Below are 12,925 nucleotides of genomic sequence, written 5' to 3'. Positions count from 1 at the left end.
ATTAGTTTTAATGATATTCTGTTTGTGAAACACAGTGTTAATCATATTCTCTGTATTATTCGGATTAGAGTGTGAAATTAGCATTTTTAGAGTGCAGAACAACAAAACAACATGATTACTGTTATAATCTCTATAATAAACAGCAGCAGTGCTGAGATTTCATATTAAAAATAATTTAATGTTTATATATTTATTTATTTTTGCCTTTTAAGCTCTTCAGATTCAATCAATAACAGAAAATAATACAAAATCCAGTCTACAAAAAAATTTGCAATAAACTTTCAGAGCCTTTAAGAGGGGCTATTCCACGAAATGCACACAAAATATTAACTTTAAAATATATATTTTATTAGTTGTATAGTGTATAGTGTACAATGACCTAATTGCAAAAGTAAGATGAATAATTAAAAAAACATTAATAAAAACTACTTAAAACACTGAAAAAATTAGTTACCCGTCCCCTACTCTCTAACTATAATCTTTACCATGAAATATATGTATTTTTTTGCATTGTTGTGTGACTCCAAATCCCATCTATGCTTTAAAAATATATTTTCTTCATAATAAATCCATAATATTTAAGTTAAAACACATTTTAATTGTGTCATCTGGATCACTCTTAGAAACTGGAGTTAAAAAAAACGCTACAGGAAGACGTCTGGCTGACCCACATGGAAACAGCAGCTTTAGCCTTTAGCTCAGATTAACATGATTAAGGACTTAGGGCTCTATTTTACACCGGTTGAGTCATGATGCTCATTGCTATCTTACACCCAATTTTCTGGTGTGTTTTTATCTTGGCGACGGAAAATACAGGAGCTCCACTGACTGATCAAAACCCTGACAACAGTCAACAGTCAGCCGCCCAATCCTATCAACAATAAACAGAATAGTAAATAAAATAACATTGCTGTTCCCGTAAATGAGCTGCTGGAGCTCCTTCACAGCGTCAACCAGCAGCTCAGTTTCCTCTGCTGAGAAGAGTTTGTTGAACACGTCCAGGTAGCTGCACCGTTACAATAGCAATCTCACCTGATCTACTCTTAAAGAGAATGAAATAGGGCTGCACGATATATCGCTTGAGCATCGTCATGGCGATGTGCGCGTGCGCATTGCAGGACATGTGATGTCACTTAAAGCAATTAAATCAAACACGTTATGTTGCAATGTTTCGATTCTTGACACTAGAAGTAGATACACAGCGCTGTCTCTGTGTCTGTGTGAGTGACAGGCTGCTGCTGCCTGAGAAGCAGGGTTGGGCAGTCCAGCACAGTTTAGCAGCGCAGATATTTCCAGTTACAGCTGAATTCACACTTTTAATCCCAGAAAAACTTATTCTTAATCTTATTCACCTTTTAAAAAGACGTTTAAATGCTGATTAAAGAGCTGATTACTGTTGTTTTGCTGTTTTTCCTCGGGTTTGGTTTTGAGAGCTCGGCGCCAACTCAGCTCTTGATTGGTCCGGACGCCGTGAGACAGCTCACCGTTGGGGGCGGGGCTGGTGACGTCATGGTGATGCCCTTCATTGTTTAATATCGTGATATAAATCATCAAAAAAAGAACATTTGCTATGTAAAATCTTTCCAATATCACGACACGCTGATTGGTTTAGATCACGTTACACCCAGAATGACTAATTAAGAGAATCGGTACATGCTTTTTACATGTTTAGAGCAGCACAGGCTGTACTTTTCCCGTGGTTACGATAGCAAAGACACACTGACACACAGCCCTAAATCAAGCTGCACAATCTGAAAATCCGAAATAGATCGCACCGGTCACAGAGATGCAGAGATGTGAAAGACTCGTTTTCAGTTGTCAGTAAAGTTATATATAAATAAATATTATAAAAAAAAATGTGTGTGTGTGTGTGTGTTAGCAGCAGGGTGCTAAGACGGCGTCCGAGCCTCCACTGGCTCCTCCGGTATCTGAGGAGGAAGATGAGGAAGAGGAGGAGGAGGATGAAGATGAAGAGGATGATGATGATGAGGTTCCACCAATCATCGCTCCACGACCGGAACACACCAAATCTGTGAGTTACAGATATTTATACAACAGTTAGTTCCGACCTCACAATCTGATTGGTTGAGAAGTGTTCTAGCCGTGCTGATATATGTGATAACATCACGGCCTTCTCACAGTAAACCTGTATCACTCCGCCGACGCGTTGCCGAGTAACGGCGTATTTATACACACAGGACACCCGCAGCAGCGTTAGCTTAGCACAGGCTAGCGCTCAGCCGCGGAATGCTCACCCTCAGCGCTGACTCGTCTTTCGTGGAAAAAAGGGAAAGAAAATCGCTCGGCTAATGCCGCCTGACCGCCAGAACGCTAACTTAACCAGCCAGGCTAGGCTAAGCTAAGCTAATGCTGAGCTAAAGCAAGCTAACCACAGTCCAGCCGGCTAGCTAAAACCAACACCACCCAGCAAAACAAGCAGAAATGCTTAAAAAATGCGCAGCGTTCACCTGAAGACGACTCCACGGAGCAGGAGAGGAGAGTATCAGCGTTATTTCACGCTCCTAACGTTACCATCTTCACTTATTCACAATTTTGATTTCAAGCTAACTTTCGTGGTGTAAGTCTGTATGAACCATACACCGTTTTGTAGTTAAGTTTCAGTTCTGTTACAGTTGTAGTGGAACTACTTTTTGGCGGAAGGCTCAGTCCATATTAAACCATATTCATTCTGAATTTCTGAAAGTGCTTTGATTTATTTTCTTTATTCATTTAGTAAAAAAAGAAACTGTTGTATAAAAGCAATAGAACACTCGAGGTCGTGTGTTATCAGGAATAACATCACGGCTGTGATGATCTACGGCATCTACGACCGAATCACAGCCGTGATGTTATTGGTGATAACACGCTCCCTCTCGTGTTCTATTGCTTAAATATATATATATATATATATATATAAATATATGTAGTGAGACTTTATTTTATATATCGTTTTAAACTCCAGTTATAAACCTTTTATTTATTATTTATTTTACTGTGTTTTTATTGTTTTTTCGTTTAGTACACATATTACAGTAATAATGAAAGGGATGCCTAATCAGTAATAGGTATTTTAACAATTTTTAGTTGTTTTCCTTTAATAATAAAAAGAAAAAAGGAGGTACATTAAAAACTGTAGGTGATACAAGATCTGGCATTGCTTGCATTAATGGTGCCCATCTTTTAAAGAATAAATTCAATTGTAACTGTAGTTTTGCTGTAATTTTGTCCATAATGAAGACATTTTTACCCATTTTTCTCTCCATTGTGTTATTTTAGGTGGTTGTGGCTTAAGCCAGGAGTTTATCGTTTTTTCTTTTTCTTTTTTGCTATTAAAAGCAATATTCTCAATAAATTTCCTTTAATCATATCGTCCGGGAGTATAATTAAAATAACAAGAGCTGGGTCTAAAATAAATTTAATATCATACCAAGATCATTTCAATCTCTTTTAGCACCTTCTGTATTTTGATGTAATCAAAGTGGTGTTCAAATATCTCATTTTTATTTTCCATTCAAATTCCCTCCACGTAGGGCTGTTAGTTAGTTCATATCCTGTTTTAAATGTGAGTTATAGGTTTTTTAAACATGCTCTACCTGTATCTCCAGGTTCAGATCCCCAACCAATCAACCAATCAGCTCACAGTAGCATTAATGCTAGAGCTTTACAGTGTAAAACCTGTTTTCTGTAGATAAACTGAAAATTACAGACACGCTTTCTTTGCTTTTTTGGTACCACTTATTAGGTTGTGGCAACTAATTAGGATGTAAATGCCTTATAAATCATTAATAATCAGTTATAACACATACATAGAAAGGGCAACTATGACCTGTTGTTTGCCAAATAGTGAACTATATTACACAGCCATCTATACTCTGCCTTTTCTACGTTTGTGTTATAACTGATTATTAATGATTTTTAAGGCATTTACAACCTCATTAGTAACCATTAATAAACTAATTGTAAACCATTTATAAACCCTTTATAAAGGTAGTCTTATTTTAAAGTGGTACCGTTTTGTTTTAGTAAAATTCATTATTCTCAACATTCTACTTTCTAAAATTTACATAAATAATCAAAGCAGAAAGTTTTTATCTTTTAGTTCCATTCATTCCGTTCATAGAGGACTCTATGACTCTATTAAGAGAATAATTTACTGATATAACAGGAGGAACAGGAAGTGGTCAGACTCTCCATAAACGTTTTGCTCTAGTAATGCAGGATTTGGGTTTTGGACCCGTGGTTCTCGTTCTCTTTCTCTTTCTCCGTAATTCCATTGGCAGTAGGTATCTGCTGCTCTTGGCTCCCAGTCACGGACTGAGTCAGATATCTAACATGTTGAATATTATATTTCCAATACTAAGTGTAGTGGGTTTCCGAAAGCGAAAATAAAAAAGAGTAAAAGAAACGTGTGTTTCCAGCAAATCCACACGAATTCACACTAATCCACACTAAATAACTTTATTCAAAATAACTTTTGACTTTTTTTATTCAGCGCAAACAAAATAAAACAGATTAATCCAACAGATGTGCATCTTAATCCACTTTCTTCCATCTGAATATTCTAAATCAGTCCACAGCGCAACAACCAGAGGTGGAAAGTAATGAATTACATTTACTGAAGTTACTGTAATTGAGTAGATTTTATGAGTAATTTGTAATTTTTAAAGTAAAAGAAAAAGTATAAAGAAAAAAATGAATTATAGAAACATATGCCACTTTTTCTTTTTTTTTGTTTTGTTTTATGAGGTGGTCCAAATTATTATTAAAAATACTGCCTGAAAGATCCAAATTATTATGTGGAACAATACTTCATTAAAAATATTTAATTTATGATTTGTACTTTTTTTACATTAAATAATTAAAAGTAACTATGTAACTTTTACTCAAAGTACATTTTAAATTGAGTACTTTTTTACTTTTACTCGAGTAGATTTTTAGATGGGTACTTTTACTTTTATTTGAGTAGAATTTTAGCAAAGTAAAGGTACTTTTACTTAATTACAATTTTTCAGTACTTTTTCCACCTCTGGCAACAACACAGTGAACCAAAAACGACCCCTATTCAGGCCTATGACGTGATATATAACCTGACTTTACCCAGAGTTCAAGGCTACGAACTAAAATTGACACACATTTAAAAATAAAGCTTTTAAAAAATAAAACAATATTTACTTTTAATGGACTTTTTGGCTCCAATACTGTAAATATAACATGTTAAGATGTTGTAAATCATTTCAGTAATACACTGTTTTATTCTTTTATTTCTATTCTTCTCCTCCTCAGATCTACACTCGCTCCGTAATCGAGCCGGCTGCCCCCCCAGCCCCCGTTAAAGAGGTCACGACCCCGCCGGAGTCGCAGGTCCAGCCGGAGGACACCACGTCCAGCACACTGTACCGACACACCGACCGGCAGAGGAAGAAATCCAAGATGACCGACGAGGAGATCCTCGAACGACTCAGTACGTCCTCAGTCTATAACACCACAATACCTACATTTACACTGTTATTAATACATATATATATATATATATATATATATAGAGCTCTTAAAAAATTAAAAACCTCTAAAATATAATCAAGAGGAAGATGGATGATCACAAACCATCAAACCACCAAACTGAACTGCTTGAATTTTTACACCAGGAGTAAAGCAGCATAAAGTTATCCAAAAGCAGTGTGTAAGACTGGTGGAGGAGAACATGATGCCAAGATGCATGAAATTAAAACTGTGATTAAAAACCAGGGTTATTCCACCAAATATTGATTATTTCTGAACTCTTAAAACTTTATTAATATGAACTTGTTTTCTTTGCATTATTTGAGGTCTGAAAGCTCTGCATCTTTTTTGTTATTTCAGCCATTTCTCATTTTCTGTAAATAAATGCTCTAAATGAGAATATTTTTATTTGGAATTTGGGAGAAATGTTGTCTGTAGTTTATAGAATAAAACAACAATGTTCATTTTACTCAAACATAAACCTATAAATAGCAAAATCAGAGAAACTGATTCAGAAACGGAAGTATATATATATATATTTTTTTTTTGTAGATAAAGTGATTTTATTGGCCTGTTTCTGGCAGGGAAGCACTGCAGTGTTAGTTTTGTGAGCTGTCCAAAAACATCAGTGTCGCTTTGCATTGTGGGTAAAAACTCTCAGTAGGAGGCTCACTGTTGGGGTGAATAGACACCTGCTTAAAACACCATGACTCAGGAAGAGTGTGTGTGTGTGTGTGTGTGTGTGTGTGTGTGTCTGTCTGATATATTTTCCTTTTCTTTTTTTTAGGGAGCATCGTCAGTGTTGGTGATCCAAAGAAGAAATATACACGCTTCGAGAAAATAGGACAAGGGTGAGTCAAAAACACAACGATTATCACTCCTTCCTCCTGCCTGGTTTAAATACAACCTGAATACAACCTAGACAGACGGTCATCGCTATCTCGGCATCAACAATAAACAGAATAGTAAATAAAATAACATTGCTGTTCCCGTAAATGAGCTGCTGGAGCTCCTTCACAGCGTCATCCAGCAGCTCAGTTTCCTCTGCTGAGAAGAGTTTGTTGAACACGTCCAGGTAGCTGCACCGTTAAAATAGCAATCCACCTAAGACAGAGCTCACCTGATCTACTCTTAAAGAGAATGATGAGCTCTTAAAGAGACACTCTGATTGGTTTGATTATTAAATTAATCTTGTATAAAAATTAAATTGTTTAAAGCTTAAATTCTATGTCAAAAAAATGATCTGTTACGTAGGCGTCTGTTTTTTAATGCTATATTTATTTTATATAAAGCTATGGCATGATAATCACAATATAGCAAAGTAACAAACCAAACTGTTTTTTTTTAAAGTTGCACAATTGCACATAGACTATAAGCTCAATATAAAAATGAGTTTGTTTAGAAAGTATTTTCTATTTTTAAATCATGTTAAATTATATTAGATTAGAGGGAAATCATTAAGACTGATGTTTAGTCCTGTGGATCATTGTTCTCATTGTTCATGTTTTAATCTTTTAGAGATCTGCTCTTAATAAACATTTTTATTCCAAAATAGGTCTATACTTCTTCAGTGTTGTAATGTTAATTAATCTTAATTAATCAGTCTGATCAGATTTCACTCATTTAAACAGCCAGAAAATGTCTTTTAAAAGCTTAGTTTTAATGGTGTACTTTACTAAAAAAGTGTCGGGTTTAAATCGGGCTCAGGCTCAAAAGGACAGTGTATAGGGCGGGGCGGATTGGGCTTGGGCTGGGTCGGGCTGGATATTTTGGGCCCGATCTAAGCTCTACTTTTGCAGTGTGTTTCGGGCCACGTAAGGTGTACTTTTCCCGTCGTTACAATAGCAAAGACTGCACCGTTAAAATAGCAATACGCCAAAGTCAGAGCTCACCTGACTCTTAAGTAAATTCTCTTATTTAAGAGAATTAGTACAGGACTTTTGCACTTTTGCTTTAAGTTTCAAGATGCGCAAGGTGTACTTTTCCCGTCGTTACGATAGCAAAGACACACTGACACGCTCTAAATCAAGAGCTGAAAGTATTGTGAACCCTTATGCACTAGAAATGATACAATGTAATAATAGAGGTGGAAGAAAGGAAGGACATATATCACAATATACATAGAAATAGGAGCCTATTCTTTCTATCTTCCTCTCACACAAGATAAAAAGGGTAGAACAGAGGAAAAGGAAGAGAGGAGGGATGAATAGAGGAGAAAAGATGAGCGAGGAAATGAAAACATGATCCAGACTCAGCCTGAGGACAGTAAAGGGGGTGGAGTTATACAGAGAAAGAGAAAGAGAGAGAGAGAGAGAGAGAGAGGGAACAGTGTCTAGAGTACAGTTATATATGGTATCTTGTACTATATACTGCTGAAATGGGTGTTAATCAGCTACATTAATGAGCTCAGTGGTAATAAGTAATAACAGTAATATGATACAGTGTTTATAGGTGAATATAGGTTGAATAATTCTCTCTGTGGTCATTATTAATTGATTAATTAAATAATTGATTAATTGATTAATTGATTCTTGCATAACCATGGAAACGTCCTGTACAGTAAATGTAAAATGAATAGAATTAGAATTTTATATATTTTTAGCGTATTTTAGAAAATATAAGCATGTCATGTATAATATTCCAATACAAATATATACTGTTATTATATATTTAGTAAATTAGCATTACTTTATACTTATATAGCTATTATAGTGTTGTATTATAATGTACTGAAAAGTGATTGGGTCTGTGTTTAAAATTAAAATAACTTTTTGTGGAAAACCTATTTTATGTTTAAATTTTAAGGCAATTTGAGGGAATTTCTTCCACTCTTTATGAAAAAAGTAAAAAAAGTGCAAAACTGGAAAAAAAATGGACAAGGTTATTGCTCAACAGTCCCAATATGACCTATATAATCATAGCGCCCCCTGCAGGCAGGCGGAGGGATTTACACACTGTATTAATGGTGGTGTGCTGCCCCCTTCTGGTCATGCGTGGAAAAAATAGGGAAAAAAGCAGAAATTAGAGCAGCTTTTATAAAATCATATATTATTTTTTTGCCACTGATGTTTTAATGCCATATTTCACTCTTTTAAAGAGCAAAATATCTCATATAAATTAAATATAACTCACATTTACATTTACATAATTCTGACAGGCCTTATTCCTGTATATTTGCTGTTTAAGATTGTTATTATGTTTATTTTTTTTTAATATATGAAAAATTCCACCGAATAGGTGCCATTTGCTTGTTGCAAATCTTCCAATTTAAACTTATTTTTTGTCTTTTTTCAACTCTAAATCTAATAACACATATATTTTACTATCCAAAACACGTACTGATCAAACTCAGGCAGCTTTACTTAATTTTTTACGAGGTTTCTAATCTGAATATGGTTACAAAAATCATGCGACATTTAAAAAAACATGTTTAAAAGCAAGTCCACTATTTCCTTTAATTTTCTCTCAAGAAAATCTTTATTTTAAAGAAATGGTTATAGACTGCATGTTACTGGAACTCACTCCTGTTACTTTTTATGGTTTGAATAACAGGACTGAAAGTAACAGGAATGAGTTTTTAGCATAGAATTAGCAAAAACATAAAAAATAGATAAATGGCATGAGGACTCTGAGCACGTTTTCGTGATTTTCCCAAAATTTGCATTTTGTTTATTACAAATAAACCAATAAGATGTAAGAATGAATTTAGGTAACAGGACTGAGTGTTGAGATTGAGCTCCTCAGTCAGAGGTACAATAAGATCAAATATACAGAAAAAAACTAATGAGGGAACTTCAGAAGAACCAGCTGATGATGTCACTTCCTGGTGTTTATTATGAGAAAATATATATTTTTAAAGCATAGATGGGATTTGGAGTCACAGAACGATAACAAATTCTATTTTTTAAGTGTTTAAAGTAGCTTTTATTATTATTTTTTTTTAATGACATAAAAAACATACAGTATGCCTAATAATAAAATGTATTTTAAAGTTATTTGGTGTGCACATTTATGCATGTAATCTCCTGAGGACAGAAATAGCACAGATTTGGTGAAATATGCCTTAAATGTAACGATTCTTTGTTTTTTAACAGGGCATCTGGGACAGTTTACACAGCCATCGACATCGCCACCGGTCAGGAGGTAAATATTAATTAATTAATTATTACACCTGTCTCTCTAATTAACCAATTAAGCCAATTAAGCCTTAATAACACTGGCTTTCTAACTTTTCTAGTATTTTTTTCTCCTTAAAACCACAAATTAAATGTATTTTATTGAAGTTTTAAGTGATAGACCAACCCAAAGTAGTCTAATAATTCAGGGTTCCCATGGGTCCTTAAAAATGTCATTAAAAAAACGTCTTAAAAAAACTTAAATTGTTTTAAATTTACTGTAAATTTGCTGTAGGTATTACATTTTTAGATGGTGCGTTTAATGCCAGTAAGAAAACACATACTAATATTAGTATTTATGTGCTTTCAGAGAGCTAGCTAACATTAGCGTGAGCTAGCTAACATACTAACATTATGTTATAGAGCTAGCAAACATTACTGGGGAGAGAACTGAGGTTAGCGTAGAGCTAGCTAACATTAGCGGTATGCTAGCTAACATACTAACATTATGTTATAGAGCTAGCAAACATTACTGGGGAGAGAACTAAGGTTAGCGTAGAGCTAGCTAACATTAGCGGTGAGCTAGCTAACATACTAACATTAGCATAGAGCTAGCTAACATTAGCGGTGAGCTAGCTAACATACTAACATTATGTTATAGAGCTAGCTAACGTTACTGGGGAGAGAACTAAGGTTAGCGTAGAGCTAGCTAACGTACTAACATTAGCGTAGAACTAGCTAACATTACTGGGGAGAGACCTAAGGTTAGCGTAGAGCTAGCTAACATTAGCGGTATGCTAGCTAACATACTAACATTATGTTATAGAGCTAGCAAACGTTACTGGGGAGAGAACTAAGGTTAGCGTAGAGCTAGCTAACATTAGCGGTGAGCTAGCTAACATACTAACATTAGCATAGAGCTAGCTAACGTTACTGGGGAGAGAACTTAGGTTAGCGTGGACCTAGCTAACATTAGCGGTGAGGTAGCTAACATACTAACATTAGCATAGAACTAGCTAACAATACTGGGGAGAGAACTAAGGTTAGCGTAGAGCTAGCTAACATTAGCGGTATGCTAGCTAACATACTAACATTAGCATAGAGCAAGCAAACGTTACTGGGGAGAGAAGGTTAGCATAGAGCTAGCTAACATTAGCGGTAAGCTAGCAAACTTGCCAACATGTTCTGCATCACAATGGAACAAAATTGATAAAGAAAATTGATAAACGGGAAACGTTACGTTTCAATTTTCAATACAATAAATTATTTTCTGCTTAAGAAGTTATCACTACATTTTTGGGCCTTAAATTATATTTATTGAGGTAAATTTAACTTTTAAAATGAATCAAGAACCTTGTAATTGTGAAGAGGAATGAAAATGAAAATAAAAATCTGAAAATCTTTTGTGATGTGCAAAAGTATTCAGACCCCTTTACTCAGAAACCCCTAAATAAAACCCAGTTTAATCAATTTACAGCCTTCTTACTCTTTACTTAGTGAGTTAATAGAGTTAATCCAGCTGTGTGTAAATAAGTCTCAGTATAAATATAGTATAAAGCAGCCAAGAGACCCACGATCACTCTGGAGGAGCTGCAGAGATTCACAGCTAAACAGGTGGATCAGGACAATCTACAGTCTACAGGACAACTATCATAAGTCCTGCTCTCCACAAACCTGATCTTTATGAAAGAGTGATAAGAAGAAAAGCATGGTTGAAGAAGTTCACCCTGAACTCTCCCTGATCCCCACTGCACTGTGAAACATGGTGGCGGCAGCATCATGCTGTGGGGATCTCAGTCTCTAGATGCGCAAAGCTGGTAGAGACAAAACCCCCAAACTGTGGCTCTACTGAGTATCGATGTAACTGATAACTAATCAAGCTAATGCTAGCTAGCTACGTTTTATTGATACTAAAGTGGAACTTTGATGGTTAATTTTTGTGGAGATAACTGATTAATCCTGTGATCTTTCAGGTGGCCATAAAGCAGATGAATCTGCAGCAGCAGCCGAAGAAAGAGCTGATCATTAACGAGATTCTGGTGATGAGGGAAAACAAAAACCCCAACATCGTCAACTACCTGGACAGGTAAACACCTTTTATATATATATATTTCTTGTTACAAATCTAAAATAATATACATATGCAAGCTTAGCCTATGCTTTGCTACACGCTGTTACAGTGCTGTGAACTAGCCAATCAGATTACAGCTCATTGTCATATATAAAGAGTCTTCTGTAAAAGGAAAATTTATAAAAGCACATTTACACTACCTGGAAAAAGTAAGGGTCCTCCACTAAGTCAATATTATAAGATAATACCCCCACATTTAGTATCTCATAATTATGACTTAGTGTCTCGTTATAATAAACTACCTTCTTGCAATGTTGACTTACTATCTCATAATAATGACTTAGTGAAGGAAACCTACATTTTTAAAGAGGCTTTTATAAAAATCATACTTATATAGCAGCTTTATAATATATATATATATATATATGCAAAAAATAAGAGAGCACGTAAAAATGATGAGTTTCTTTGATTTTACCTCTGGAATATAATCAAGAGGAAGATGGATGATCACAAACCATCAAACCAAACTGAACTGCTTGAATTTTTGCACCAGGAGTAAAGCAGCATAAAGTTATCCAAAAGCAGTGTGTAAGACTGGTGGAGGAGAACATGATGCCAAGATGCATGAAAAAAACTGTGATTAAAAAACAGGATTATTCCACCAAATATGGATTTCTGAAAGCTTAAAACTTTATAAATATAAACTTCTTTTTTTAGCATTTTCTGTAAATAAATGCTCTAAATGAGAATATTTATATTTGGAATTTGGGAGAAATGATGTCTGTAGTTTATAGAATAAAACAACTCTCTCTCTCTCTCTCTCTCTCTCTCTCAGTTATCTGGTGGGGGATGAGTTGTGGGTGGTGATGGAGTATTTAGCTGGAGGTTCCCTCACTGATGTTGTAACAGAAACCTGTATGGATGAAGGACAGATCGCTGCAGTGTGCAGAGAGGTAACACACACACACACACACACACACACACACAATATTTTATTATATTATATTGTATTTATTGTACCACAGGGTGAACTTGTTTTAAACCACATTCATTCTATCTAATGGAGAATGTTAGCAACACCTTAGCATCCACCTGAAACATAATAACAACCACCTGGGACAACCTAACCTAGCAAACAAATCATCGCACCCACTATGTAGCACCATAGCAACCACATAGGAACACTTTAGCAATACCAGAGCACACACCTGGCAACACCTTAGCATCCACCTGAAATGCC

General features: G+C 35.2%; 1 protein-coding gene across 4 annotated transcripts in view; it reads left to right on the top strand.

Moving 5' to 3' along the window:
* The window catches only part of LOC103043289 (serine/threonine-protein kinase PAK 3), a 78,311-nt gene that overhangs the window by 62,230 nt on the left and 3,156 nt on the right, over nt 1–12,925 (top strand). For 2 of the 4 annotated variants that reach the window (XM_049465407.1, XM_049465398.1), the window contains 6 exons: nt 1,883–2,032; nt 5,284–5,461; nt 6,287–6,350; nt 9,594–9,642; nt 11,588–11,700; nt 12,521–12,638. In XM_049465407.1, the coding sequence (XP_049321364.1) occupies nt 1,883–2,032; nt 5,284–5,461; nt 6,287–6,350; nt 9,594–9,642; nt 11,588–11,700; nt 12,521–12,638 (672 nt within the window). Of the gene's footprint in view, nt 1–1,879; nt 2,033–5,283; nt 5,462–6,286; nt 6,351–9,593; nt 9,643–11,587; nt 11,701–12,520; nt 12,639–12,925 lie in introns of all 4 variants that reach the window. The other 2 variants (XM_049465403.1, XM_049465392.1) reach the window with 1 other exon arrangement.

The sequence above is a fragment of the Astyanax mexicanus genome, chromosome 1, assembly GCF_023375975.1.
Source record: "Astyanax mexicanus isolate ESR-SI-001 chromosome 1, AstMex3_surface, whole genome shotgun sequence".
Classification (NCBI taxonomy): Eukaryota; Metazoa; Chordata; class Actinopteri; order Characiformes; family Acestrorhamphidae; genus Astyanax; species Astyanax mexicanus.
Note: the sequence above shows the minus strand (reverse complement) of the source record. Positions and strands in the feature narration are given on the sequence as shown.